This window comes from Polistes canadensis, unplaced genomic scaffold (genome assembly GCF_001313835.1).
Source record: "Polistes canadensis isolate GaletaPanama2010 unplaced genomic scaffold, ASM131383v1 scaffold_354, whole genome shotgun sequence".
Classification (NCBI taxonomy): domain Eukaryota; kingdom Metazoa; phylum Arthropoda; class Insecta; order Hymenoptera; family Vespidae; genus Polistes; species Polistes canadensis.
This window is the reverse complement of record NW_014569901.1, coordinates 60,919-85,633: the sequence shown is the minus strand read 5'-3', so window position 1 is coordinate 85,633 and position 24,715 is coordinate 60,919. Positions and strand designations below refer to the sequence as shown.

The following is a 24,715-nucleotide window of genomic DNA, read 5'->3' as shown; positions in this document are numbered from 1 at the left end:
ATTATTATTATTATTATTATTATTATTATTATTATTATTATCATCATCATCATCATCATCATCATTATCATTATTATTATTATTAAATGCCGGTTCGCACGTGCGGTCGATAAGCGTGTAACGCCTGCGGCAAATGAACTAAATTAACTTAATAACGAATTAATTGGAGTTTATTTAAAAAAAAAAAGAAATCCTTGGTGGATCATAGCAATGGTAGATCCATGGTTATCGAGAAACGACTGCAAAGGATTTTGATTTGACGCGAGAACGAGCGGGAGCTGCGTGAATCGTGCACAACCGAGAATGAATGAGAGGGAGAGAGAGAGAGAGAGAGAAAGAATGAACGCAAATCATGTTCGTGTAATTACGAAATGACGAATGTAAACGAAAGCTTCAAAAGAAAGTGAAATTAACAATGTCGTTTCCCGAACCGCGAATAATAAAACATGAATCCTTCTGTCAGTTACCTTACTTGTATTGAAAAAAAGCGTCATAATAATATGCTGCCATACGATATAAATATATGTCTACACTAAGGAGTATATTACTAAAATATTACAAATAAATATGTTGTAAGTACGGATCCTTTTATCCTTATCTGACTTTTGTTATATCTTATACGAAACTACTCAAAAATTTTCCTTTCAGATTTGCCGTACCGAGTTACAGTTACGCGAAGTAAGAAGAAATATTTTCAACACTCATACCACACGATATAGTTTCAATGCATTGAATCACTTAGTTTAACGCATCTTTTACGGGAGCATGGGGGAAAAAGAGACGGAACTCGTTCGGCCGGTTTTAGATGAACTCTTCAATAACGTTTAGAATGTGGGTCAGTACATTATCGATTGTTTGAATTATCAAAACACCACCTACGTCCCCATTCGTTTCTACGTGAAACGAAGAGAAAGTCCTACTCGTCGAGATCCTCGATTATTGTTTATACTTATTACATTGCATTATGTGTTGCATCACAAGAAGGAGGCCATAGTATTTTTCGTTGCATTTAAACACAAAGCGAAAGTCTTCCAGCGTGAGCGTAAACGACAACTTATTTTCACGATAAATAATTCAATGAAATTCGAGTTAGTCATTGAAATACCTTATCATCCAAACTTTGAGTCTTAGAAAAAAAATGTGTAGAGACAAAAAAGATTTGTTCTCTTCGTCATGTATATTTCCAATATAATAATAATAATAGTTTTAAATGGCACGTTTCTATTCCCTACTACCGTTAACTTTACGCAAATCAATCATGCGCGTTTGAAAAATGTCCGGATTTTTTGCGTCGGGTATACACGACTCTCATATTTTCTTAAGACACAGTTAAGTTAAGTGTGAGTGCTTCGAACCAACAAAAATTCATATACCTAATGCAATTAATTACTGAGAAATATAGAAAAATGCGGAATATCAGTATGATATTTTTGATTCGAGATCTAACTATCGTTTGTCTTATAATCTTGTCGTTATCTTCGATCGAAGGAAGAGGATATCGCGGTGAGTATAATGCGATCTACGCGTACTCTCTATAAATTCTAATCTCTCTCTACGACCTAATAATTCTATCCTAGGAATACTAGGCATGTCTAATCGTATTAAATTACGACGACTCGGATACAGTCGCGAAGAATTGAAAGGAAAAATTTGTTATGGTATGTACGTCTTGTTAATTATAATATATTTAACAATAAGACGATAGAGTTAGGTATATGTTAATCGCCGTATCGATATGTTAGATCTAGTCGGGTGCTTCGCCGATCCACCGGCGGCCCACTTATCTTTCAAAAGACCTCCCGAGCATCCAAACGTTATTAAAACCAAATTCCTATTATATACCAGAAGCAATCGGGAAAATCCAAAGATTGTTACGTATGCAGATCAATCCGAATCATTGTTACAATCTCGATTGAATGTATCGAAGCAACTGAAAGTTATAATACACGGCTTCAAAGGTAGCGGTAACGATAATAGTTTGATTCGCGGGATCAATGCTCTTCTCGATCTGGTAAATGTTCACCACACCTACCTATTTAAATGATGATCTTTATAAAGGAACAAAATGATTATTTTGTCATTGGACATAGGAGGATGTAAATATATTGATTCCGGATTGGACAAGAGGAGCAGGCACAACTTATGCGGCTGCAGTCGCTAATACCGAATTGGTTGGCCGACAACTTGCCCTTGTCCTTCTGGATGCCTTCAACTTGGGGACCGATCCGATGGACGTACACCTTACGGGTTTTAGCTTGGGAGCTCACGTAGCAGGATGCGCTTCTGAAATGTTGAAAAAATGGGGCCTTCTCCTTGCTCGTATTACCGGCCTCGATCCGGCTTCGCCATTTTTTCGAAATCATTTCTTTCGAGAAAAATCGAGAAAGCTCGACGCTAGCGACGCTTATCTCGTTGATATTATTCATACGGATGGCTCAGAGAATTTTATCGATGGATTTGGTCTTCTCAAACCTATCGGACACATTGACATTTTTCCTAATGGCGGTAAAGAACAACCAGGATGTTCCGACGTTCAAAATTCTGTCGTCGTTAGTCATTTGAAAGGTAGACGACAATCCTGTATTCTTCCACGATCAGGACATTATTACAATACTAAATAATTACTCTCGCCCCTTCTATTCATAATATTATATATTTATTGTTCTACTCGTTACAGAAGAATTGTTGGATAGGGAAATAGCTTGCAGTCACTTAAGGGCCTGGCAACTTTACCTAGAAAGCATATTGACGCAATCCCAAAAATGCAAATTTATAGCATGGCCCTGCCCTCACGGAATCATTTCATATACAAGAGGAACTTGTTTCCCTCTGGAATCTACTGTTTGGTCTCAAGAAATGGGATACAGAGCAAATCATGGCTCATTGGGAACTTACTTTTTACCTACCAGAAGTGGACCACCCTTTTGTGGTATTACTATATTGTATTATACATAATACCATTGCATTTCATTACAGACTAATTTAATGTTTTATATAAAGGAACGATTAAAATATTTACTTGAAAACAATCAAAACTTTTTCAGGAGAACCGTTCAGAGCTACTATAAGGACAGCTATGGGTTTATCAAGAACTATGGGAACATTGATTTTTAAGACGTATCAAAATAATTCAACGACGACCTTCAAAATCAGTTGCCAGTTGTTCAATTGATATTTTCATATATCTACTTGCAGCTTTATTTTTCATTAATATAATTCAATTCTTCTTTCCAGACTGCCCAAACTATACAATCAACCAATGTTTTTCTACAATATCGCGGCGAATGATTTTTTATCTAGTTTACATAAAGTAACGGTTATAAAAGGAACAATACAATATTATAAAACAATCGAAAAATATGGACAAGAGGAAATAAGAGCCGATTCTTCGGATACTATACTATTAAACAAATTGTTTCTCGAGAACAGGAAGGGAGATAGGTAAAACTTTAAATGACTATAATTAAGAATTCTTATTTCGCGCGAGCGCTATTATAAATAATTCATTTCTTATTATTTATAATATTATTATAATTATTACAGATGGGAATGTTGCAATTTAAATGCTCCGATTGGTATAGAAAAGATACGTGTGGAACTCCAGAACATACCATGCAACCAACATTAAGAAATTGTACTCTTTCATTAGAACAATCTGTTATATTTTGATATTTGTATCGATTATATTCTTAATCATCGTCTATAGATTAAAATATCTCAAAATTTTTCAATGCACGCATGTATATTTTTTCTATCATTTTTTTGTTCTTCAATTAAACTGTACAAAATTTATTTTCCATCTGAAACGAACTGATATATAAGAATTCATGTGGAAATTTTCTCTTCGTTTTCTTTGAAACGATTAATTATTAGGTCTTACTACTTACACAGTGTATGTAATATATAATATAATATATAATCATTTGTCTTTCTTACTTTTTTTTGTAAAAACAAAAAAAGTATTTATATATTTGAATGGCGAGAGGCCAAATTCTTAACAAAAAATTATTAATCCTTACCTTCACAATAGACGAGAAATCTCTCTTTTAGATCATAGATCATATCATTTTGCTTTTAAACTGTACAATATACCATGTTGGACCAATCAATATTTTCAAAGAAACAATGCTCCTTTATATCCGATATTGTTAATCGTTCCTCTGGATTATACTTTAAAATCTATTTAAAATAATTCAATGATTTAAATGAGAAACAAACGGGAACAAATAAGAAAATGTTATGGTAAGACTTACACTTAAAAGTAAAGATCTGGCATTACCCGACAATTTACTAGGTATGCTAAGAACGGAATGAGAACGGAATGGTTCTGCGTGCAAGGAACTAAATTTCTGCAAAAAAGAATAAACATATAGGATTAATCGTAGAATTGGTAAATAATCTATATATCATTATAATGATTTAACTCTTGAATCAATTTGAAAGCATACAATGCCTGTTAGTAATTCGTACAAAATGACTCCATAATTCCAAATATCTGTTGCTGCCGAAATAGAAGTCATAGGCGAAAATGTGTACAGCTCCGGAGATGAATATGCTTCTCTTATTTTGGTTAATTCGATGTTACGATATGGTACAATATACGTTAATATTACATGATCATGGTCATCCAATAAAATGTTTTCAGGTTTCAAATCAAAAATTACAACTCCTTGTTGATGCAACGCTTCGAGCACTAAGAGAATTTCTGCTGCCCAACGACAAACAACTTCTTCCTTAATTTCCCAATTTACTAATTTGCCGCAATTAGGATCGGAATGATTGTTCGCATGGACAGAATCTTTGCTCTTTTCTATCATACAATTTTCCTTCAAATATTTCGACATTGATGCATTACTTTGTCCGATAATATCTTCAGTTTGGAAAGATTCACATTTGAGATTCTTATCTGTTAACGAGTTACACGATCCGTCCAAACTAGTGTTATCTAACGTATCATTTTCTTGTGCATCGCTAAAACTGAACTCCAAACTATTACTTAAACATTTCTTCAAATTATTCTCCTTTGACGTGTTTATTGGCAATATCTTATTTTTTCCAAAGAATTTAATCGATTCAAACACCTCTTTCTTCTCTCGATTATTACTATCATTGCGCGTGGGTTCATTAAGATTAGAATTATATGCTAATTTAAGAGAACATTCACATCGACAAATATTATCAGTCTCTATTACTCGCTTGATATTATCTCGAGAATACATCAGGTCTTTAGATTCATTTAAATGGATAGCAACAGAATTACTTCTTCTTAAAGTAGCATTAACGGATTGTAACAATTTTTGCGCTTTTTCTAATAATTGTGTCGTAGGCACATCACTGCCACAGACTTCACCTAAAGTATCCTTCCGACATTGATCTTTATCTTCCTTTAACATATGTTTTATCTCTGTCGATGCAGTGTCATAAGTACAGGGAGTACACGGAAGTTCTACCGCTCCGCTTTTTATTAATTTGATTTCATTATCGTTATTAAGTATTTCTTCCAAAGTATTTTGATATTGGCTGCTGATACCAAGCGTTTCCATAGAATCTCTTTTAAACGAATGATCGCACGGTTTGTAATTTTTCATTATAAAATCCCACAATCTACCACGTTTAATGTATTCCAATATAAGAAATACCGTCGTCTCCGTTTCAATATATGCATGTAAATGCACCATAAATGGTATTTGCCCGCGCAATATATAGTTGTTAATATTTTCCTTATTGCATAACGATTTTTCAATACTTTTAACAATTCTAACATTACTCGAATGCAAATCTGTAACAAGCATTACGGAATCTATAATTTTCAATACTTTGTAATATTGAAGCTCCGACACAGGCTTATTTAGCACCGAAATATTCCAGTTTAAATATTTATTATATAATTTCTCCGCCCTATCTAAATATTTAGATATATTTTTTTTAATTCTTATTTTCCTCACATGGTCAGGATCTGTTTCGACGCCAAGCAATAACGTAGAGATACCCATTTTGTATTGAGCAAACGCTTCTTCGTATTCTGCAATAGCTTCGTGCTTGAATGCTGCATTTATATAAGCTGCAGCTACTATGATATAATGCGTAATTTCCTTGCATGTACGAGCAAGATCTGAACAATCTTGTATCATTTTAGAGTTGGGAATTTTTACCATTTTTGTCTTTTTGATTTCATACTTTTCCTCATTTAAATTTTCATATTTACTTATCAGATTATCTTCTAGTTTGTTATATACATTCGACACGTTAGTATCTATGCCTAAAGTCTTCTCGCCTTTAGAAATATGACTATGTTCTATAATTTGCGTCTGTAACGCGTTAGTGGTATTATATTCTTTGTCATATTCTTTGGAGGAAGTGACCGTATTCAATTTTAATGAATTTCTTTCTACGGCCAAAGAACTTGTAACTTGTGACTTCGAAAGACACGTCCTCTCTGCAATGTTATTATGATCCTCTTCAGAAGTATCAGAACTAATAGATTGCGAACAATCATTTATATTACAATCTAAAAGACTGTTCTCAAAAAATCTGATGAAAATGTCACTGGTATATAAGCACTGATGCTTTCCAATAAAATCTAAGAACTGTAACGCGCTGTGCTTTCTTTCTTCGATGACTTCCACTTCGAATCTTCCAAAAAATTTAGATTTTGTAAATGGAGGAAAATTGTCTTTAATTTGAAAGCGTCCATGTAAAGCGTATAATTCCGAATGAAGTTTTTTAAAGTCATTGTAACGTTTCCAAACAGATACCTTAGATATTTCCTCTCTGGACGCTTTTAAATATACCTAAAAGTTACAAACATTTGAGTATGTCAAACCTAATTATCATTAGATTATTTTTAAATCATACAACAAAATCTTACCACGGATGTGACCTTGTAAATGGTAAAGCCTTTACTATGTCGTGTAGTTTCGGGTATAACGAAACGTCTAATCCACTTGTCTTTCGTTCCTGGCATGTCTTATAATATACATTTTTTTAATGTTAAACAATTTTAATATAATTAACTACTTTCAAAATGTGTAACTCTTGGCTTCATTTCAGAGACGAGTTTCCAATTACCTTCAACCTAACGTACATAAACCATCTCCGATGTTCACTTTGAGGTTATAACGTAAATAACTTGGAAGACAGCTTACGGTTATCATGATGATTATAAAAAAGAGAAGTTTGTACTCGCGATTAGCGTCGATAAATAAATAAATATCTCTCTCTCTCTCTCTCTTACTTTAATTAATAATAGTCAATAATTTCTAAGAAACGCGCGCAATAGGTGACAACTAAAAGACGCTTTCAACCCTGACATTACACATTTCCTTAAATATCGATTAATTATTAAATCGATAGTAGCGTGTGTACATATGCAATCGTTTTATCGTAATGCAACATTTCAATAATTATGATTTTAACATTGCATGCGAGATTTTCCTCAAACTATTTATTATTTATTTTATCGTTTCTATTAGTCACTTATCGATAAAAATATTTATCAATTATGAAGAAACGGTTTATTTTAATTGTCGATGCTACTCATAGCGATGATTCTCCGTTTTTTCTCCCGCGCGAGGCGCTTCCGTCGTCTTGTTGGCTGGTTCTTTGACTCAGCCGCTAGAGGCGTGGTTGAATCACAAAACAATGATCGCGCAAGCGCGTTTTATGATTAGACAATACAAAAAGAAGACAAATATCTATATATGATTATATTACATTTACTTGGTAAATAATCACATAATATCTTTCTTATTGTAATTTTAAAATACAGAAAATACAAATCTCTAATTATTGCTGTATCTTGGCTGAAACGCAGAAACAATCATTTCCAGTCATTTGGTAAGAAAATATTATTTCATCATAGATCATTATAGTATAGGTTAATTAAGTACATATATGTATTTCAACAATTGGTATTCTTTTTTCGAAGAATCGTTTCAAGTTTGAAGACAAATTTATATTACATATATATATACATACAGTAACTATTTGTATATATAAATTGATCATTGAAAAAGTATAAATATTGCAAAATGTATAAATCAAGTCAAGAACCTGATATACCAGCTGCGTTAGGTTTGTTAACACATTTAAGTAACGAAGAGTTAAAGGATATATTAAACGACGATAGCAAATTCGAAGATATTGTTAAGGACATAAAGCAGGTAATTTGAATACAGTTTTAAAAACTAGATTGTAGCATTTAATATAAGTCTTCTATAGGATAACACGTTTAACAAATATTTTCTTGATATTAGTTTAAGGAACTTGAAACGGAAAAAGAAGTACTTATGGCAAGCAACAGATCGTTGGCAGAATTTAATCTTTCGAAACAACCCGACTTGGAAGAAGGTAAACGAATGCTAAAAGAACTTAGCGAAAAGGGACAACGATTATGTCTCAGCGTTAAGGAAAAACTCAATGAGATTAGTACGTTTTTGAATAAATATTAAATAACGTTGATTTATTTTGATAAGTAATATATTAATTAAGAAATATATCTATCATAATTCTAGAGGAGAGATCAGGAAGTATGACGGTCGATACGGCATTAGATCTTTTGCAAGCAGCTGCAGCAGAAATCGAAGAGGAATCAGAGGTACAAACTTTATCGAGTTCTATCTTTATTTATGCCCAAATAAAAAAATAACATAATAACTAATTTGTGAGTCTTATATTTCAGAAAACAGCAGAATCATTTTTAGCCGGTGATTTAGAAGTGGATGAATTTTTAGAACAATTTTTATCGAGAAGAAAATTAATGCACTTACGTAAAGTTAAAGTCGATAAGATTAGAGAAATAATGCGAAAGTCATCGCATACTGCATCTTATTTTTCTTCAAACTTTCCTGGAATGGCACCCTCCATACCATATCCAACGGGACCTGTATCAATGCCGATGCCCTTACCATCTGGTCCTTCTCTTTATAGGCCATATTGAACATGAATTGTACATAATACGTATGAATAATTGTTTTACTTTTTAAATACAAAATAAAATTATAATATTTTCCAGAAAAAGTATGGATTTTAATAATATTCATTTTATAGTGTGCAGAAATACTAGTTAAGTTATATTTTCGTATTTCCAGATTAATCTAATTCGTCCACTGTAGTACGTCCATGTTAAAAAAAAAAATGATAAAAGATGCTGCAATCTAATGCTTCCATTTCTTCAACTTTCTTGTGGAGGTCGTAATATTGTCAAGCGTATTAGTATTATCATTTCATTGGATATTAAGAAAATGTATTCATCATTAAAACACTAAGAAATACTTTTTTCAAATGTAATTATCTACAATAATTTACATTATATGTAGGTGTGCTCCATATACTAGTAATCTAAGTTTAACTTAAAATAAAATTACTACTTTTGGATAATTCTACTATGTCGCAATATATTTTAAACTAGATTTTGTGTTAATTTTTTTTTTTCGGTTCATCATAATTGGCATGTGTGTTTAATTGAATAATTAAATAAATTATTACGATAAATACTGCACTAAATATAATGAACCTATCCTGGAAGTTTTCTTTTTCTTCACTAATTTTTATATTCGTTTTGATAATGTTCTCTGTCTTTTTTCTTTTACTAAACGTTTCGCCATAATGTTGACGAGTCCATTCATCAAAATTAAAATATCTATTTCCCATAGGATTTATTTTACTGTTATAGGTAGAAGCATACGTATAATTGGTTTTTGGAATATTTTTCTGAATGTTTTGCTTGACTAGAATAGATCTGTCATAACGTTTGCGCGTTTGATAATTGTATAATACTTCGTATGCTTCTGAAATATTTTGAAATTTTCTTTTCGCTAGTTCTGAATCATTTTTATCTGGATGATATTGCATGCTCAATTTATAATATGCCGATTTTATTTGTATTTTAGTAGCGTCCGGTGAGATTTCCAATGTATCATAATGTGTTTTTGTGTTCGAATATGCGCAAGATTTAAACTGCACCGAACGAAAAACTAATAAATTTATTATGCTATTGTAAGGAAGAATCTTTTCTATCCAATGATTATTAACACCGATACGCATAGTTATCGTCATTACGACTAAATCACAAATATGATATAATTAATGTTATTACTTTATTTCCAATATCATGTGTGCGTGCATCCATATGTAATATATTGCACGCTAATACCATATTTCCTAGTCATCTTGATAAACTTTCATTGCACATTTTTTACACATTGATTATTTTCATTGCAAATCTTTCGATTGATTAAAAATGTTTAAGAGATGAAATATATATATATACCGTGACAATTATTTTCTTAAATGCATAGAAAAGCCACTGGTTACGTTGTACAAATCATCCAAATATCCTTTCGAATATCCTTTAAATACGGAATATATTATATCTACTATAATATAGAGATGCAGATTTAATTTCAATCAAATTCGATCAAATAATTGATTGACTGAAGATCTCTCGAGAGGTCATCTTTAATGTATTATTATAAATAATATATATGTCCTCTTTTCTAGGAATGATCAGAAAAAGGTTAGGTTAACTTATTGTAGATTAGGTTGGTTAGGATCAACCTCGTCAAGTTGGCAAAAGAATGTGATATACAAAGTAGGGAGTGCATTAACCAATCATGTTTCTTTCCTTATTCCACATGCATCAATACGTTTCCGATCTATAGTAACTGTATACATCCGTCGTCGCGGTAGTAATCCTCCGTTGAATCTGCTGTTACTGTCAATACATTAATTACCCACGTTACAATGCCGTTAGAAAATTTAGAAGAGGAAGGATTAGAAAAAAATCCTAATTTAGAATTAGCGCAAATTAAATTCTTATTAAGTCTTCCAGAACACCATGAAGATCCCTATTTGAAAACTAAACTACTCGATGCCATTAAAGCAGAAAGTGAGTTTGCATTTTTTCCCTATTGCCTTATATTACATTTATTCAATTTTATTTATATCAATAACATTGTAAGTTATGGAGATTTAAAAGATTATAGAATATTACGTGGCAATATCTCAAATTAATATTTTCATTAGATTTGAAGTGAAACGTTAGACGTATGGAAAATACATCCTATACTTATCGTTCATCTTTCCTTCAGTATCAAAAATGTATTACTTATATACATAACTAATGTATAGTATTTTCTATTTGATAGATATGGCACCATTTTACGAAGAAGTTTGTCGAGATCTAGGTTGGATAGTAGATGAAACACTTTTGGCCAATATGAGAGCTCGTAATGCAGAGCAATTAAAAGAGTTAGATGGAGCAATTGAGGACGCTGAAAAAAATTTAGGAGAAATGGAAGTACGCGAAGCCAATCTTAAAAAGTCCGAACATCTTTGTCGAATTGGGGACAAAGAAGGGGCGATAACAGCATTTAGAAAAACTTATGATAAAACTGTGTCCTTGGGTCATAGACTAGATATCGTATTTCATAATATTAGAATTGGTTTGTTTTATTTGGATCACGATCATATAACAAGGAATATAGAAAAAGCAAAAAGGTATGTATAAGCATTCATGCGTGGGTGCTTACCTACTTAGGTACGATATTTATGGAAGATTTTACAAATTTTTAGTTTAATCGAAGAAGGAGGTGATTGGGATAGGCGAAATCGCTTGAAAGTATATCAAGGAACTTACTGTATAGCAGTACGCGATTTTAAAGAAGCAGCAAACTTTTTTTTGGACACGATAAGTACATTCACAAGTTATGAACTTATGGATTACAATACATTTGTAAGATACACTGTTTATTTAAGTATGATAAGTTTGCCAAGGAATGAATTGCGCGATAAGATCATTAAAGGATCAGAAATTTTAGAAGTATTGCACAGCAATTCTGACGTTAAGGATTATCTATTTTCCTTATATAATTGTCATTATGCTGAATTCTTCAAGAATCTTGGTAACTTTTGCAAACAATTATCTTTCTAAAATATAGTCTTTCTCTTGTATTATATTCGGTCATTACCTTGATTTTCTTACTTTTCTTTTAGCGCAAGTGGAAGGATTACTAAGAAGGGATTATTTGGTATTTCCACATTACAGATACTATGTTAGAGAAATGCGCATTCTTGCATATACGCAATTATTAGAGTCTTATCGCTCTTTAACGCTATATTATATGGCAGAAGCATTCGGAGTTACTGTAGAATATATAGATCAGTAAGCCATTTCTTCATTTACCGATATACATACACGCACACAATCTAACACACATATCTCTTCTATTTTCAGGGAACTATCCCGATTTATTGCAGCTGGGAGATTGCATTGTAAGGTTGATCGCGTTGGCGGAGTAGTGGAAACTAATCGTCCAGATAGTAAAAATTGGCAGTACCAAGCAATGGTAAAGCAAGGAGACTTGCTTCTTAATAGAGTACAAAAATTGTCACGGGTTATCAATATATGAATCAACATCCGATTTAAATCAATTTATTTGTGTCAAATATGTATCATACATTTTTCACATATTATATGTAACTTTTCCTTTTCTTTATCATTTAATAAGTTTGTTATATATTAATGTATTTTTATCTTATATTAAAAAGTTGTATTATCCTGTCATATTCGTACCTTAAAAAATTACGAATAAACTATTTGTATCAGATTAATTTAATGACATTTTAACTCTTTCTCTAGATTTATCTGTTTGATTATATGAGAAATAGCAACAATTTCATCTCAGAGTCATTTCCAAATTGCGTATACTTCATTCCTGAAGATAGCAGCACCTCAAAGTGGTCATAAGTTAGTCGAATATGATAGTTCGATGTTTTGTTTTAACCATCGATATACAATGTCATTCGTTGTGTGAAATTTGAAAATCATATTGAAATAGGTATGCTATATATATACCATACCTATCAATACAGAATCAATAATTGAGATTTTGTTTATAACTTATGATCTATAAAAGTTAACCTTATTTAAAAAAGACTATTTTATACCCAAGGTCGCGATCTGAGGTAATGTTGATTATACGTTAGTTGCATTATTCACGTTTTATCTTGACTATTAAAGTATACATGTACATATAAATCTAAATAATGCGTTCTCTCTCCAATTCAATTCTTCTTTTATTAAACAAATATATTTCAGATAAGATATAAAACCATGTTATCAATGCGAAGTGGTCAAAAACTTGGTGCATCTTTTGGGTTGCTAACGTACATTGATCATTCTAATCTAAAACAGATCAAGAGGATAACTTTAAGCAGTATATGCTCTTTTAAGAATTTTCATACTTTATCCTTTAACCAAATTAAGTACAAATATAAAATATGTTTTGACATAGATAATAAAGTTAAGCCTTTGTTAGGATCAAACACATTATCTTATATTGATTTGTCCCATTGCCAGGAGAGAAGATATTCAAGATTAACGGCAAGAATACTCAATTTTTCATCAAAAGTGCAACCCTATATGAAGCTTATGAGAATAGATAAACCTATAGGTAAGATATACATATAAATTAATTGAACGTTAATGTACTTATTAACAACATATTTATATTTATAATAACTAATTAAATAATAAAATGTATATAAAAATTAAATAAATATATAAATAATATAAAGTTTAAAATAAATTTATATGTATTAATAAAATAAGTTATAAAGACATTATTAATTTTTAGGATCATGGTTGTTATTTTGGCCTTGCGGTTGGAGCATAGCTATGGCAACACCTCCAGTCTCTTTACCAGACTTCAAATTATTGACGCTATTCGGATTAGGTGCATTTATAATGCGAGGTGCTGGTTGTACTATAAATGATATGTGGGATAAAGATATAGACAAAATGGTATTTAATCTAAAGTTTACCAACTTGTAACCATTTCATAATTTTATCATATTCTACAAAATCAAATTTTTGTTAGGTAGCAAGAACGAAAGATAGACCTTTGGCTACCGGGCAACTAACGTATTTACAGTCGCTTATTTTTCTTGGAGGACAATTGAGCTTAGGCTTACTCGTGTTATTACAATTAAACTGGTACAGCGTTTTTCTTGGTGCAAGTTCTTTAGGTCATTATCCATCGATAGATAAAACAATATAAAGAATATTAAAATGCATAAATATTATATTTATTGCTTGTTACAGGATTAGTAATAATTTATCCTTTGATGAAAAGAATAACGTATTGGCCCCAATTAATACTAGGAATGACTTTCAATTGGGGAGCTCTATTGGGATGGTCAGCTGTGCGAGGATCATGCGATTGGTCTGCGTGCCTACCTCTTTATGTTGCCGGAGTTTGTTGGACTATCATATACGATACTATTTACGCTCATCAAGTAAACGTTAATGCATTTGATTATTTTTTATGCGACATTTAAGAACAATATTGAATTACTAAAAATGCCATTATATTAGGACAAGGTAGATGATTTATTGTTAAACATTAAATCGACCGCGTTAAAGTTCGGGGATAAAACGCAATTATATTTGTCTGCATTCGGTATATTTATGATGACAGGATTGATAACATCTGGCATTGTAACTGCACAAACTTGGCCTTATTATGCAGCAGTAGTACTAACTGGAATACATCTTGTCAATCAGGTAAATTATTATTAACGTATATTAATTTATGTATTAATTAGTTTATATTACTATAAACTAAAGCACATAAATAATAATGTTATCTACTTCATCATTTCAGATATATACTTTAGATATCAATAATCCTAAGGATTGTGCTAAAAAATTTATATCTAATCGGAATGTAGGACTGATACTTTTTACAGGTATTATTTTAAGTAATTTATGGAAAGATCTCCCAGATAAGCAAGATCAACGAAATAAGCAAGATGAGAAGGAAAATAGTATAAAATAAATGTAGAAGTTATTAGAGTGCCATTGATTTAGTCAGTGTAACCAAATACATAATTTTATAATATATGTCATATTATGTACATAGAAAAACACGCGCATAATCTTTTACTGTTCTCATATCTGTATCTCTCCTTTTTTTCTCCTACTTAATTAAGACATTTTAACTTCAGATCGCGAAAGTATTAATGCTTTATATTCTTCTGATGTTAATAGGGTATCTTTTACTTTATCCAATAGTTTTAAGTTAGGCAATACAAGAGCCAAATATCCACCTTTGTGCGGTGGTTCCTTTAAAGTTTCCGGACATTCCAATAATACGTCATTAACTTCTATTAATTTTCCAATAATACAACACTTGATTGTGTACGTTTGTCCATCCGAACAAGATATTGTACAAATGTTCGAATCAACTTGCAAAGGTTGAGCACCGTGTTTGCTTTTTCCAGATACTTTATTTAGCATTCTGTCTAACTTATCGCTAACTTTGTAATTAACTTTTAATATTTTCTTATCGTTTTGAAAAATGTTATGACTTGGTGCTAAAGAAATCAAACAAATACGATTACTGTGTATTCTGATGCACATGTCGTCACCAGGCTTCTGAACATCAACTTTGTAATATGTGGAAAAGTAACGTTCGGTAATAGTTTGTAAGGAACCATTAAAGTTGATTTCTTCTAGCATATCTGAAATATCATTGTCAGGCGGAAATAGAAACGAATCCTCATCTGTTAAGAAAATTGAATTTTCTTTTTTTTTTACATCATCGTTCGAGTCAACTACTTTCTCATCACTATTAAATATTCGGTTTACATTCATTTTTATTTTACATTTGTCAACATCATCATTTATGTCATCGTTAATTTCACTTTTTCGATCATTCGTAGTCTTGAATTTTTTCAACAATGGTTCCATGCTCAAATGAAAATTGTACGTTTATATATTTGTACGATAATCTCAAATTCTTTTCTTAATCTCTTTCTCTCTATTTCTGAGTATTATGATATGATATATGTACACACACGTTTCGTTCGAACCTATTTAATAAGTTTGTTTATGCAACTCCGAGAATACAGGTTGTAGTTCTGCTAGGGAAAAAATAAATGACGAAAAAACACTATACTATAAATTCGGTTGTCACACATGATACATTATGATGTATTATTATCATTATCAAACCCACCGTGATCAAACCTATTAAAATAATGTTAAAGTTAAATACTTCGGTGTCGTCTCATATTACTACTCCATACAATATTTATACGTAAACGGTGGGACTACTGTTCTCTTGGCAATTACACTCTCTACAAATTGTCCCTAGAAGGTCGCTACAAAATAAATGATATTACATAGGTGTATTTGAATATTACAAGTTTATTAAAAAAGGGCAAGCTAATATCTAGAAGAAAAATAAAAGGAAGGAATATTCGTCGAAAATATCGTAAAACGCGATTCGTCGTAGAACGAAATTTTGGATATTTTCCATATTGTTAATTCGTAATAGTGCTTTAAGGTAATATAATAATTGTATTGTCAGATAAATTAACCTATTTTTTCTCTCTCTCTCTCTCTCTCTCTATCTATCTATCTATAAAATTGAATATCATTCATAAGAAACAAATATATACATTACATTTAAAATTCTGATTTTTATTTGTTCTTTGTTATAAATAAGAATTTGTTTAAGAAAGAAGTAGAAAGAAAAACATAGAAAGGGAAAAAAATAATACTAAATTCTTCTATAAAAAAGATCTTCAAGTAATAACGTATAAGTGTCAGTAAGGTGCTAATACTTTTTCTTTTTTATATTTTCTTCAGTGAATTAATAAAGTTTATTTATTTTTTATCATTTCTTTTGTAGGTAGCAAAATGTCAGTACCTAATTTAAATGTGGAACATCTTAATGAATTAAAATTCCTCGTCGAAATGTGCAAGTCGCATCCTTGGATTTTATGTAGACCAGAATTAGCTTTTGTTAAATCATTAATAGAGCACTTTGGTGGTAAAGTAGATCCTGTTAAATCAAAGAGCGAAACCGAATCAAAGTTCGAAGAAACTGAATCTACATTGCAAGTAGAGAGCGAAGAAAGTGATTTGGAATTAGATATGACAGGAGTCATAGGTGAGTGTGCACACTGTTTGAGAGAATAATTCTTTTCAAATGTAATCCTTTTGAGATACGAGCAAGATACTTATCCCAAATTGATTGAACATTATTAAATCTTCTAATTAGAAGTATATACACATATTTGTTTATTTATATAGAACCAGACACCGACACACCGCAAGAAATGGGAAATTCTGCTGTGAAACCGACTGAAGAAGAAATTGCAGAATCTGAAACAAAACGTTCGGAAGCTGTTTCAGCATTTGTAGAAAAAGATTATGAAAAGGCTATACAGCTTTATACAGAAGCTATTAAATTAAATCCACAAGCAGCACTTTTATATGCAAAACGTGGACAAATTTATCTACTATTGAAGAAACCTAATGCATGCATTCGCGATTGTAATCAGGTATTAGAATTGAATCCTGATAGTGCGGCGGGTCACAAATTTAGAGGACGAGCATATCATCTCCTTGGAAAATGGGAAGAGGCAGTAAATGACTTGAGACTCGCTTGTAAATTTGATTTTGACGAACAAGCCGACGATTGGTTACGCGAAGCTACTCCAAACGTAAGTCAATTTTATTTTTCTTCTATTATTTTCATTCAATAATATTTATTAAACCTTAGTAGTAAGCAGTAAATAGAAGTAATTACAGAATCATTTTATTTTTTCTATTTTATTTTCAAGATATTATTTTTTGTCAAACCTATTTACAGCTGTCTTTAATATTATTTTCAAAGAAATTTTGCTCTGCAAATTAATTTCTCTGAAATGTTAGTTATTATAAATGTAAACTTGCATTCTATTTTAGTTTGATTCTAAAAAATTTTCAAATGATTAAGAATGAATGTTTAGAAATAAATATTTATTTCTGCAAAATAAGTCATCTAATTTATCTAATGTATCTTATATTATGGAACAGTAATACCCATAACAAGAACTGAAATAATATAACGAATCAATTATTAACGACAATAATAGTACTAGTAGTATCAGCAATAGTAACAGCAGCAGTAGCAGCGATAGTTATAATATTTAAATGATTGTCATTATTGTGTTGCTATTGACATTGCTGTTGTTCTAGTATAATAGTGTAGTAGAACTAATGGTAATCATTATTATAATCATAACAACATCAACGATTCGTATATTCACAATAAGTCAATGGTTTGTGTGATTATGTGTCAATATAATGCCAACAAGTAACTTCAAATTTATCAAATGGATAAGGATAAAGATGGTAATGACCAATCTTTACTTTAGAAGCAGTTTCTCAATTATTTTAGCTTTCTTATATATAAAATGCATACAATGAAAAATATGTAAATAAACTAAATAACAATCATTTTAGTTTTATGTAAAAGATGAAAACTGTGCGGTATGAAATAATGAGATGAAAATATATGGAAATGTAATATGTGTTATTTTTTGCTTTTTTAATTGCAGACATTTGCTTTCTTTTAATAAGACATAATTTTTTGTGAACAAATTTTAGTAAATAGATTGTTCATACTTTAGTAACATTATTTCTTAATGTCTACGATGCATTTTCTACGGTTTACTGTGCGCTTTCTTAATTTGTCTGCATTTTTTTTTTTAATTCATTACGTTTGTATCATTATTTTAAATCATTGATATAGATAGGAGATTTGTTGAAATTATGAAATATGCATCTGCTAATTTGATGATGAATAATTTTATGTTAGAACACATTGAAGGAAAACTTTCACTGTTCATCTTATATCGGAATGATAACACTCGCATTATCTTCCAGGTGCAAGCATAATTTTAAAAGAGGAGATTTTTTAAGATATTTGCAAGTTAGTAATTTAACTGCTGAGATCGCATTTATGTTTTGAATGAATCGAAATATAGTGGGAGGATTATAAATTGTCTTGATGTACAATGAACCTTGTGGCTTTTAAAACGTATTTGTTTGCAGCATTGATGCTTGCTTAAAATATCTTCTCTCTCTCTCTCTCTCTCTCTTTCTTTCATTCGTTCGTTCGTTCATTCGTTTCATCATTCTTTCTTTCTTTCTTTCTTTCTCTCTCTCTCTCTCTCTCTCTCTCTCTCTCTCTCTCTCTCTCTCTCTCTCTTTCTCTCTCGTTATTCATTTTCTTTCTAGAGAATGTACAGCGATGTGCATTTCAATCATATATAACTTCATACGTGACTCAGCTCTATTCCCAGCACAATGTTCGAACACAGTCTACTCCCAATAAAAATGATCGTAGTAGGTCGTTAAATTCATAATTATGGGAGGAGATTTCTCTTATCGTTGTGAAAAATACTGTATTTGCGCACAATCATCTTAATTTATCATTTTATCTATTCGGACGTAGAGTAAAAGGAAAATTAGCGATTATTCTGTACTCTATATAATAGAAAGAATTCCATTTAGAAGGTGCATTTGTACTCAACTGGATGGACTACTAGCCTCGTTCTCATGCATCACCACTTCTACAGATTTTTTATATTTTCCAACAAGTTCTGGCAGATCATATGCAATGGCAACGTCGAGTCTATTTATGGGACAACCGCGGAAATAAGTACAAGTTGAACTTAAAAGCTGAAAATCGTATAAAGGATTTAATCGGAAGAAATCCCGATAAACGTCTGGATCGGGAAGATCATAGCGTGATATATTGGTAAGAGTACTTAAGCCTTCGTAAATATGATAATCTTGAGGATTTTCTACGATTTTGTCACTAATTTCTTTCTTATTTCCAAAAAATGTTTTGTGATTGTAATACGTCGTTAAATAGCAATCTACCATTTTTGCATGATTTCGTACACGAACCTGTAAGGAGAAATGATGTGGTTGGTATAAAAGTGAGTCTTGGAAAGCAGGATATTTGTTCGTCAAAAGAATTCCATCAAAGACAGACTTACAGCAAATCTCCTAGCGCTGGCTATTTTATGTTCAACTCTTTTGTCAATGGCAGAACGCAAATCACGAAGAAAGGCGCGTTCTTGCGCGTAGAGCAGCCTGGTCGGTGCTCCAGTTTCGTAGGGTATAGACCATAAGGAAGTGGAATACATTATCGGTGGTTCAGCGCTAGACATTAACGGAGATATATTCCAGATGAGAGCACCTTGCACTCTCATAAGTTCTTCCGGTTTGACTTGATCAGCTTTATTCAGTATAATTCGTGTCTGTCGTGTGTCAGATAAATCAAGACAAGTTATAGAACGATAGACTTAAAGACATTCAGAGGATTCCAGAGGAGATTTTTACTTACTTGATATTCGCGGCCTTTAAGTTGATCCAAAATGGCTTCTGTTTCTGGTCCAACATCTAATTTCGAAGGATCGTAGACTAGGAAAATAATGTCTGCCCTGTCGATGAACCATTGGCAGGCGTCGTTGAACGGAAACAATCTTTGAACTTGTTTGCGTATCTCTAAGATGCCAGGTATCTCGACGATGTTGACCTGTTTTTTACACGCGAAGCCATTACTTTTTTACGATTAATGCCATTTCATCGATTTTTGTATGTAACAGCGCGTCCGTTTACCTTCTCGAGTAACTTATTGTCGAAGCGTAGCCCTCTGAGACGATCCAACATCCCTTGGCCAAATTTTTGCAATCCAGAAAAAGTCCAGTCGGCTGCCAATTGCGTACCATCCAGAACTTCTTCTTCTTCGCCGTGCATTAGGATGTTGAAGTAGGCGGGAGAGGGTTCAGCTCCTGTGTCAATTCCATTTGGCGATTTGCAAAGCTCCTTTAAGCACTCTCTCAAACCACCACCACCCATACACTAATCTGTATATTTATGCTTCTAGCGTGCCAAGTATTTCCAACTTTTCGCTTCTCATTCAAACACATTCGCCTCTGTAATATCATCAACAAGTTACACATACCTGTTCGCAATGCGATCGTCGTATACTCTATGTCCAATAAATAATTGATGATGGAAGATTTGCCGCCGCTCCAAGGACCCATGAATAGTATCAATGGTTTAGAGAATATCTCGGGATCTGTGGTAAAAAACGGTTAAGAAGATAAGTATGTAGCGAAATGAAATCAAAATCAGAATCACAAAGATATGGAATATTTACCTCCAAAATGTCTGTTACTGAGATCTCTGTACTTGTAGAGCGTTTCCAATGGTTGAATCGCGTTATCGTAAAGCTTCTTCAAATCTCTCAAAACGATATCGGAGACTTTTTGTATGGCACGTTCCTTTTCTTCGTTTTCCTCGTCTAATTTTAACAATTGATTGATGTGATCGCGCGGTCGAAGATTTTCTGGTATTTGTATTTCTCGAATCAAATCCTCCTCAGGGCTCGGTTCTTCCTCGCTTTCAACTTTTGCTAAAATAAGATTTAAAGAATCTCAGGGTCGAATAATTAAGCTGGGTTTATACGTATAATACAATATTATATGGCTTTATCGAATTTACCTTCTTCATCATCCTCGCTTTTATCTTCTATCGGTCGTTCCTCACTTTCGTCTTCGACTTCTCGTTTCGCGCGAGACGAACCTTTTTCCTCTTCCATTTCGTCTCCTTCGTCTTGCTCACTATTCTCTTCTCCTTCATCTTGCGCACTTTTCTCTTCTTCTTCATTTTGCGCACTTTTTTCTTCTCCTTCTTCTTCTTCTTCTTCTTCTTGTTTTTCCATCGTTTCTTCGGATATTTCTACAGCTTCGTCTTTCTCTTTACTGGCTTCATCATTTTCTTCTTCTTCTGCTTCTTCTACGCTCCCATGTTCTTCTTTTTCTTCGCTCTCGAGCTTTTTCTCCAAATCTTCTTCGTCCACTTTGTCAGCTTCCTTATCATTTTCAGATATAACGTCGTCGTCGTCGTCGTCGTTGTCGTTTTCTTCGGATTTCTTCCCTTCTTCGCTCATTTCTTGCGATAATTCTTCAATCTTTGTATCGTTTTGCGTTACTTCATCCGCGTTTTCATGTTCCAAAGAACCATCTTCTTGATAAGTATCATCCTCAACACTCTCGTCATCTTCCTTTTCCTCCTCTTCGTCCTTCTTCTCTACCTTTTCGGAACTTTCCTCTTTTTCTTCGATCTCATTTTCACTGTCAGACGGTGCATCGCTCTTTAAATTTTCTTCCTCAGATTTTTCTTCCGGCTTTGCACCTTCGTCTTCGGACGACTTGGCATCGGCCGAATCATCATCGTCTAATTGAGTCGTCTCCTCTTCTTCGATAGATCTTTGCTCTTCTTCTTCGGATCGATCCTTTTCTTCCTCTTTTGGTTTAACGGATTCGTTTTCTTCTTCTTCTTCTTCTTTTCCTTTTCCTTCTTCTTCTTCTTCTTCTTCTTCTTCTTCTTCTTCTTCTTCTTCTTCTTCTTCTTCTTCTTCTTCTTCTTCTTCTTCTTCCTCTTCTTCTTTAGCCTCACTCTTGTCTGCAAGCAAAGAAAATTGGCGCGTCATGTCGCATTTCGATCTGTTCGTTACTTCACTGTTACAACTTACCTTCTTTTATCTCTTCGTCGCTGTCATCTTTAGGAACTTGATCCGTTTGATCGTCCTTGTCAGAGGCTTGGATCGATTCATCTTCAGTCTCTTCTACAGTTTCCTCTACAGTTTCCTCTACAGTTTCCTCTTCTACACTGATCTTATCAGTTTCTCCAGAAAGATCTTGTTGATCCTTTCCTCGCAACTCCTTGATTTCATCGTCAGTTTCTCCTCCTTCATCAGTTTCTCCTCCTTCTTCCTCTATCGATTTATCGGCCTAAGATCATAAAGAGAAAAGCGTTTGGTTAGAATTTTGATTATAATACTCGTGTAAGCTTAAGTAGGGCTTTTTTCTTGCACCTCCTCAGTGATAGCTAACGCTTCTTCTTCGCGTCCCTCCTCGTCGTTGACATTATCGGCCTCTGCACTGGTCTGCTCCAAAGATCCTTTAAATGAAATATCCTAGAAATGCCTGTGTTCCACCTGAAATCGTTAAACATTTAACTATTACCTGTGCCGAGATCCTTGAGTGCCTTCTCGATGTAAGGCCGGCAAAGGTCTTCCGGTGGTATAGATTCTAGCTCTTCTTCGCATTGCACTCCTGAAACGATCAACTCGTCTAATTCTCTTCCAATACGGCTCCTTTTCAATTCTACGCTATAGACGCTAAGCTGTTTGTGCTAGCAATGCAAATAAAAGATGCCACAATTATTACATTAAGCTGCGAGCAATGACTGCGAGCAATGACTGCGAGCAATGACAGCGAGCTGCTGGGTTGAACCAACTTTGACCTATCTCTTTAATCGAATATTCATCCTAAGTATTTATGATTTCTCTATGATTTGACCAATGGCCGAATAAACGATCGATATTCCGAATAATAAGGCGAATACATTTTTGTCTTGAATCATGAGAGAGAGAGAGGGAAAATAAATAGATGTTTTAGACGAAGAAATTGTCGATATGATCTCGTTGAGTAGTATACCTGGGAAACGCGAGGCCGGCTTCTAAGTTTAGCGATGGGTAGGCGGCTTTGAGGCGAGCAAACAGTTGGAAATATTTATATATTGGATGAGTGAAATTTATTTTTATCTACAAACGAACAAAAAAACTAGACAAGTTTAACTAGAATGATCTTGCAATATTCTAAGAGATCATTTATAAATGCAAACAACTTGTGCCCCGTTAATAAATATTATACTTTTTTGTAGAACCTTTCATTCGAAATATATCGTATATAGATGAAAATGAAAATTACGAAGAAGTAGAAAAGAAGCGAAGGGAATATAAAACATAAGAAAATTAAAGAAAATTGTAGGATATCTTCTAGCGATAGAACTAGAAGCATGCAGCTGTCGTTTGGCAAGCACAACTGTCATAGATAGAAATAGAATATCTTGTGTCCTGTCTTATACAATATTTTATCATTAACTATTTTTCAATATTCCATTATATTCCTCAAACTCAATTTATATGCTTGTTTTTCATATAGTCCTGGAAAAAGATCGTTTATTAATAGACTTATCATTATGAAAAATGTCTGAGAGATTTGTGAGCAAAAAACCAGAGATACGAGATATGTTAGAGCATCGATAGAACATTTTGTTTATTAATTGTAAGAGTTACACGATACACTCCCTTTACTTCGATTCAAAAAATAATGAATATCGACATTTTTCTTCTAGTATCCTAATGGTTCTGTTTCATTCGTAAGCGTATAACTTCCAAGCTACAATTTCAAATAGAAATGAATAAAATATAGAAAGTAATATCTGCCCTTGTATGTATCATCAAAATATTCTTAATATAATACTATATCACAATTATATGATGATATTAGTATAACGATTCGTTATTTTAACAAAAGTTTTTTAAGGTAGTATCTATATGATAAATATAATCTATTATAATAATCGCGGTAATCGGACGTCGAAGAGAGGCCACGAGCCAAAAAGCGGTGACGCAGATTGTCGAGTAAGATTTTACGTAACATTGACCTTCGTCAATAGATCGTCACAGATTCCGTCACAGATTCCGTCACAGCATCTTCATGCCATACCTATGTCATATCTACATGAAAATCGTGATTGCACCAAACCACCGATTAATTATTGTAAACAAAAAATTAGCCAGACTTTTCCTAATTAAAGCAAGAAATCGTGCGAGTTGTTACGATGAGAAATGAATTCGCAAGAAGTAGAGAAGAAGAAGAAGAGAAAGAAGAAGAAGAAGAAGAAGAAGAGGAAGAAGAAGAAGCAGAAGAAGAAGAAGAAGAAGAAGAAGAAGAAGAAGAAGAAGAAGAAGAAGAAGAAGAAGAAGAAGAAGAAGAAGAAGAAGAAGAA

General features: G+C 32.6%; 10 protein-coding genes across 18 annotated transcripts in view; 6 read left to right on the top strand and 4 right to left on the bottom strand.

Annotated features, from left to right (window-relative positions):
• The window catches only part of LOC106791934 (rho GTPase-activating protein 100F), a 31,665-nt gene extending 30,454 nt beyond the window's left edge, over window positions 1-1,211 (top strand). Inside the window, exon 22 of one of the 2 annotated variants that reach the window (XM_014757955.1) lies at window positions 649-1,211. In XM_014757955.1, coding sequence (XP_014613441.1) covers window positions 649-747 — 99 coding nt within the window. In that variant the 3' untranslated portion in view covers window positions 748-1,211. The remainder of the gene's footprint in view (window positions 1-648) is intronic. The other variant, XM_014757956.1, reaches the window with a different exon arrangement.
• On the top strand, window positions 771-3,735 carry LOC106791938 (pancreatic triacylglycerol lipase-like). Of its 2 annotated transcripts, XM_014757967.1 has the most exons (9): window positions 771-835; window positions 1,489-1,503; window positions 1,578-1,658; window positions 1,743-2,011; window positions 2,091-2,565; window positions 2,678-2,929; window positions 3,045-3,159; window positions 3,235-3,441; window positions 3,544-3,735. In XM_014757967.1, exons 3-9 carry the CDS (start codon window positions 1,589-1,591, stop codon window positions 3,626-3,628), a joined length of 1,473 nt encoding a protein of 490 aa, XP_014613453.1. In that variant the 5' UTR covers window positions 771-835; window positions 1,489-1,503; window positions 1,578-1,588; the 3' UTR covers window positions 3,629-3,735. The 2 variants fall into 2 exon arrangements, with proteins under 2 accessions (XP_014613453.1, XP_014613452.1); XM_014757966.1 differs by lacking the exon at window positions 771-835 and having other exon boundaries at window positions 1,490-1,658.
• LOC106791937 (ribosomal protein S6 kinase delta-1) lies at window positions 3,493-7,565 on the bottom strand. 4 transcript variants are annotated; one of them, XM_014757963.1, is made up of 6 exons: window positions 7,069-7,563; window positions 6,869-6,966; window positions 4,449-6,791; window positions 4,254-4,349; window positions 4,020-4,179; window positions 3,771-3,810 (listed from the first exon to the last, which is right to left on the bottom strand). In XM_014757963.1, exons 2-5 carry the CDS (start codon window positions 6,962-6,964, stop codon window positions 4,075-4,077), a joined length of 2,640 nt encoding a protein of 879 aa, XP_014613449.1. In that variant the 5' UTR covers window positions 6,965-6,966; window positions 7,069-7,563; the 3' UTR covers window positions 3,771-3,810; window positions 4,020-4,074. The 4 variants fall into 4 exon arrangements, with proteins under 4 accessions (XP_014613448.1, XP_014613450.1, XP_014613449.1 ...); XM_014757962.1 differs by having other exon boundaries at window positions 3,493-3,800; window positions 6,869-7,563; XM_014757964.1 differs by having other exon boundaries at window positions 3,659-3,810; window positions 4,471-6,791; window positions 6,869-7,565.
• Window positions 7,566-7,624: 59 nt separating this feature from the next.
• LOC106791931 (vacuolar protein sorting-associated protein 37B) lies at window positions 7,625-9,488 on the top strand. 2 transcript variants are annotated; one of them, XM_014757949.1, is made up of 6 exons: window positions 7,625-7,836; window positions 7,928-8,162; window positions 8,256-8,427; window positions 8,514-8,596; window positions 8,681-8,947; window positions 9,090-9,488. In XM_014757949.1, the coding sequence occupies exons 2-5, from the start codon at window positions 8,031-8,033 to the stop codon at window positions 8,936-8,938; spliced, it is 645 nt and encodes a 214-aa protein (XP_014613435.1). In that variant the 5' UTR covers window positions 7,625-7,836; window positions 7,928-8,030; the 3' UTR covers window positions 8,939-8,947; window positions 9,090-9,488. The 2 variants fall into 2 exon arrangements, with proteins under 2 accessions (XP_014613435.1, XP_014613434.1); XM_014757948.1 differs by having other exon boundaries at window positions 8,681-8,958.
• Window positions 9,271-10,528, bottom strand: LOC106791933 (dnaJ homolog subfamily C member 30-like). Its single transcript, XM_014757951.1, has one exon. The coding sequence runs from the start codon at window positions 10,054-10,056 to the stop codon at window positions 9,418-9,420; it is 639 nt and encodes a 212-aa protein (XP_014613437.1). The 5' UTR covers window positions 10,057-10,528; the 3' UTR covers window positions 9,271-9,417.
• Window positions 10,529-10,614: 86 nt separating this feature from the next.
• On the top strand, window positions 10,615-12,612 carry LOC106791929 (26S proteasome non-ATPase regulatory subunit 6). Its single transcript, XM_014757945.1, has 5 exons — window positions 10,615-10,888; window positions 11,148-11,499; window positions 11,575-11,903; window positions 11,995-12,163; window positions 12,236-12,612. The coding sequence occupies exons 1-5, from the start codon at window positions 10,744-10,746 to the stop codon at window positions 12,408-12,410; spliced, it is 1,170 nt and encodes a 389-aa protein (XP_014613431.1). The 5' UTR covers window positions 10,615-10,743; the 3' UTR covers window positions 12,411-12,612.
• An 89-nt stretch (window positions 12,613-12,701) lies between these two features.
• Window positions 12,702-14,923, top strand: LOC106791927 (4-hydroxybenzoate polyprenyltransferase, mitochondrial). 3 transcript variants are annotated; one of them, XM_014757942.1, is made up of 7 exons: window positions 12,702-12,966; window positions 13,100-13,454; window positions 13,638-13,804; window positions 13,881-14,028; window positions 14,105-14,298; window positions 14,378-14,566; window positions 14,667-14,923. In XM_014757942.1, exons 2-7 carry the CDS (start codon window positions 13,115-13,117, stop codon window positions 14,838-14,840), a joined length of 1,212 nt encoding a protein of 403 aa, XP_014613428.1. In that variant the 5' UTR covers window positions 12,702-12,966; window positions 13,100-13,114; the 3' UTR covers window positions 14,841-14,923. The 3 variants fall into 3 exon arrangements, with proteins under 3 accessions (XP_014613428.1, XP_014613430.1, XP_014613429.1); XM_014757944.1 differs by lacking the exon at window positions 12,702-12,966 and having other exon boundaries at window positions 13,100-13,217; window positions 13,361-13,454; XM_014757943.1 differs by lacking the exon at window positions 12,702-12,966 and having other exon boundaries at window positions 13,175-13,266; window positions 13,361-13,454.
• LOC106791930 (protein Simiate) lies at window positions 14,853-16,349 on the bottom strand. Its single transcript, XM_014757946.1, has one exon. It carries the CDS (start codon window positions 15,752-15,754, stop codon window positions 14,990-14,992), a length of 765 nt encoding a protein of 254 aa, XP_014613432.1. The 5' UTR covers window positions 15,755-16,349; the 3' UTR covers window positions 14,853-14,989.
• Window positions 16,350-16,708: 359 nt separating this feature from the next.
• On the top strand, window positions 16,709-18,736 carry LOC106791911 (putative protein FAM10A4). The gene is made up of 3 exons (XM_014757921.1): window positions 16,709-16,961; window positions 17,105-17,517; window positions 18,725-18,736. The coding sequence occupies exons 1-3, from the start codon at window positions 16,709-16,711 to the stop codon at window positions 18,734-18,736; spliced, it is 678 nt and encodes a 225-aa protein (XP_014613407.1).
• Window positions 18,737-19,002: 266 nt separating this feature from the next.
• The window catches only part of LOC106791932 (sarcalumenin), a 7,704-nt gene continuing 1,991 nt past the window's right edge, over window positions 19,003-24,715 (bottom strand). The window contains exons 2-12 of the mRNA XM_014757950.1: window positions 22,885-22,974; window positions 22,734-22,819; window positions 22,392-22,650; window positions 21,359-22,321; window positions 21,015-21,269; window positions 20,817-20,933; window positions 20,471-20,643; window positions 20,196-20,387; window positions 19,846-20,109; window positions 19,375-19,753; window positions 19,003-19,281 (exon numbers count right to left, since the gene is read on the bottom strand). Of these exons, the coding sequence (XP_014613436.1) occupies window positions 19,265-19,281; window positions 19,375-19,753; window positions 19,846-20,109; window positions 20,196-20,387; window positions 20,471-20,643; window positions 20,817-20,933; window positions 21,015-21,269; window positions 21,359-22,321; window positions 22,392-22,650; window positions 22,734-22,819; window positions 22,885-22,974 (2,795 nt within the window). The 3' untranslated portion in view covers window positions 19,003-19,264. The remainder of the gene's footprint in view (window positions 19,282-19,374; window positions 19,754-19,845; window positions 20,110-20,195; window positions 20,388-20,470; window positions 20,644-20,816; window positions 20,934-21,014; window positions 21,270-21,358; window positions 22,322-22,391; window positions 22,651-22,733; window positions 22,820-22,884; window positions 22,975-24,715) is intronic.

Excerpts from the sequence above, each read along its gene's own strand:
- LOC106791938 (XM_014757967.1), top strand. The coding sequence starts at position 1,589 with ATGTCTAATCGTATTAAATTACGACGACTCGGATACAGTCGCGAAGAA. Across the intron at positions 2,566-2,677 it reads CGTCGTTAGTCATTTGAAAG|AAGAATTGTTGGATAGGGAA; the intron begins GTAGACGACAAT and ends TACTCGTTACAG. Across the intron at positions 2,930-3,044 it reads AAGTGGACCACCCTTTTGTG|GAGAACCGTTCAGAGCTACT; the intron begins GTATTACTATAT and ends AAACTTTTTCAG.
- LOC106791937 (XM_014757962.1), bottom strand. The coding sequence starts at position 6,964 with ATGCCAGGAACGAAAGACAAGTGGATTAGACGTTTCGTTATACCCGAA. Across the intron at positions 6,792-6,868 it reads TTTACAAGGTCACATCCGTG|GTATATTTAAAAGCGTCCAG; the intron begins GTAAGATTTTGT and ends TGTAACTTTTAG. Across the intron at positions 4,350-4,448 it reads ACGAATTACTAACAGGCATT|AAATTTAGTTCCTTGCACGC; the intron begins GTATGCTTTCAA and ends TCTTTTTTGCAG.
- LOC106791931 (XM_014757949.1), top strand. The coding sequence starts at position 8,031 with ATGTATAAATCAAGTCAAGAACCTGATATACCAGCTGCGTTAGGTTTG. Across the intron at positions 8,163-8,255 it reads TTGTTAAGGACATAAAGCAG|TTTAAGGAACTTGAAACGGA; the intron begins GTAATTTGAATA and ends TCTTGATATTAG. Across the intron at positions 8,597-8,680 it reads AAATCGAAGAGGAATCAGAG|AAAACAGCAGAATCATTTTT; the intron begins GTACAAACTTTA and ends CTTATATTTCAG.
- LOC106791933 (XM_014757951.1), bottom strand. The coding sequence starts at position 10,056 with ATGACGATAACTATGCGTATCGGTGTTAATAATCATTGGATAGAAAAG.
- LOC106791929 (XM_014757945.1), top strand. The coding sequence starts at position 10,744 with ATGCCGTTAGAAAATTTAGAAGAGGAAGGATTAGAAAAAAATCCTAAT. Across the intron at positions 11,500-11,574 it reads AATATAGAAAAAGCAAAAAG|TTTAATCGAAGAAGGAGGTG; the intron begins GTATGTATAAGC and ends ACAAATTTTTAG. Across the intron at positions 12,164-12,235 it reads ACTGTAGAATATATAGATCA|GGAACTATCCCGATTTATTG; the intron begins GTAAGCCATTTC and ends TTCTATTTTCAG.
- LOC106791927 (XM_014757942.1), top strand. The coding sequence starts at position 13,115 with ATGTTATCAATGCGAAGTGGTCAAAAACTTGGTGCATCTTTTGGGTTG. Across the intron at positions 13,455-13,637 it reads GAGAATAGATAAACCTATAG|GATCATGGTTGTTATTTTGG; the intron begins GTAAGATATACA and ends ATTAATTTTTAG. Across the intron at positions 14,029-14,104 it reads TCTTGGTGCAAGTTCTTTAG|GATTAGTAATAATTTATCCT; the intron begins GTCATTATCCAT and ends TGCTTGTTACAG.
- LOC106791930 (XM_014757946.1), bottom strand. The coding sequence starts at position 15,754 with ATGGAACCATTGTTGAAAAAATTCAAGACTACGAATGATCGAAAAAGT.
- LOC106791911 (XM_014757921.1), top strand. The coding sequence starts at position 16,709 with ATGTCAGTACCTAATTTAAATGTGGAACATCTTAATGAATTAAAATTC. Across the intron at positions 16,962-17,104 it reads AGATATGACAGGAGTCATAG|AACCAGACACCGACACACCG; the intron begins GTGAGTGTGCAC and ends TTATTTATATAG.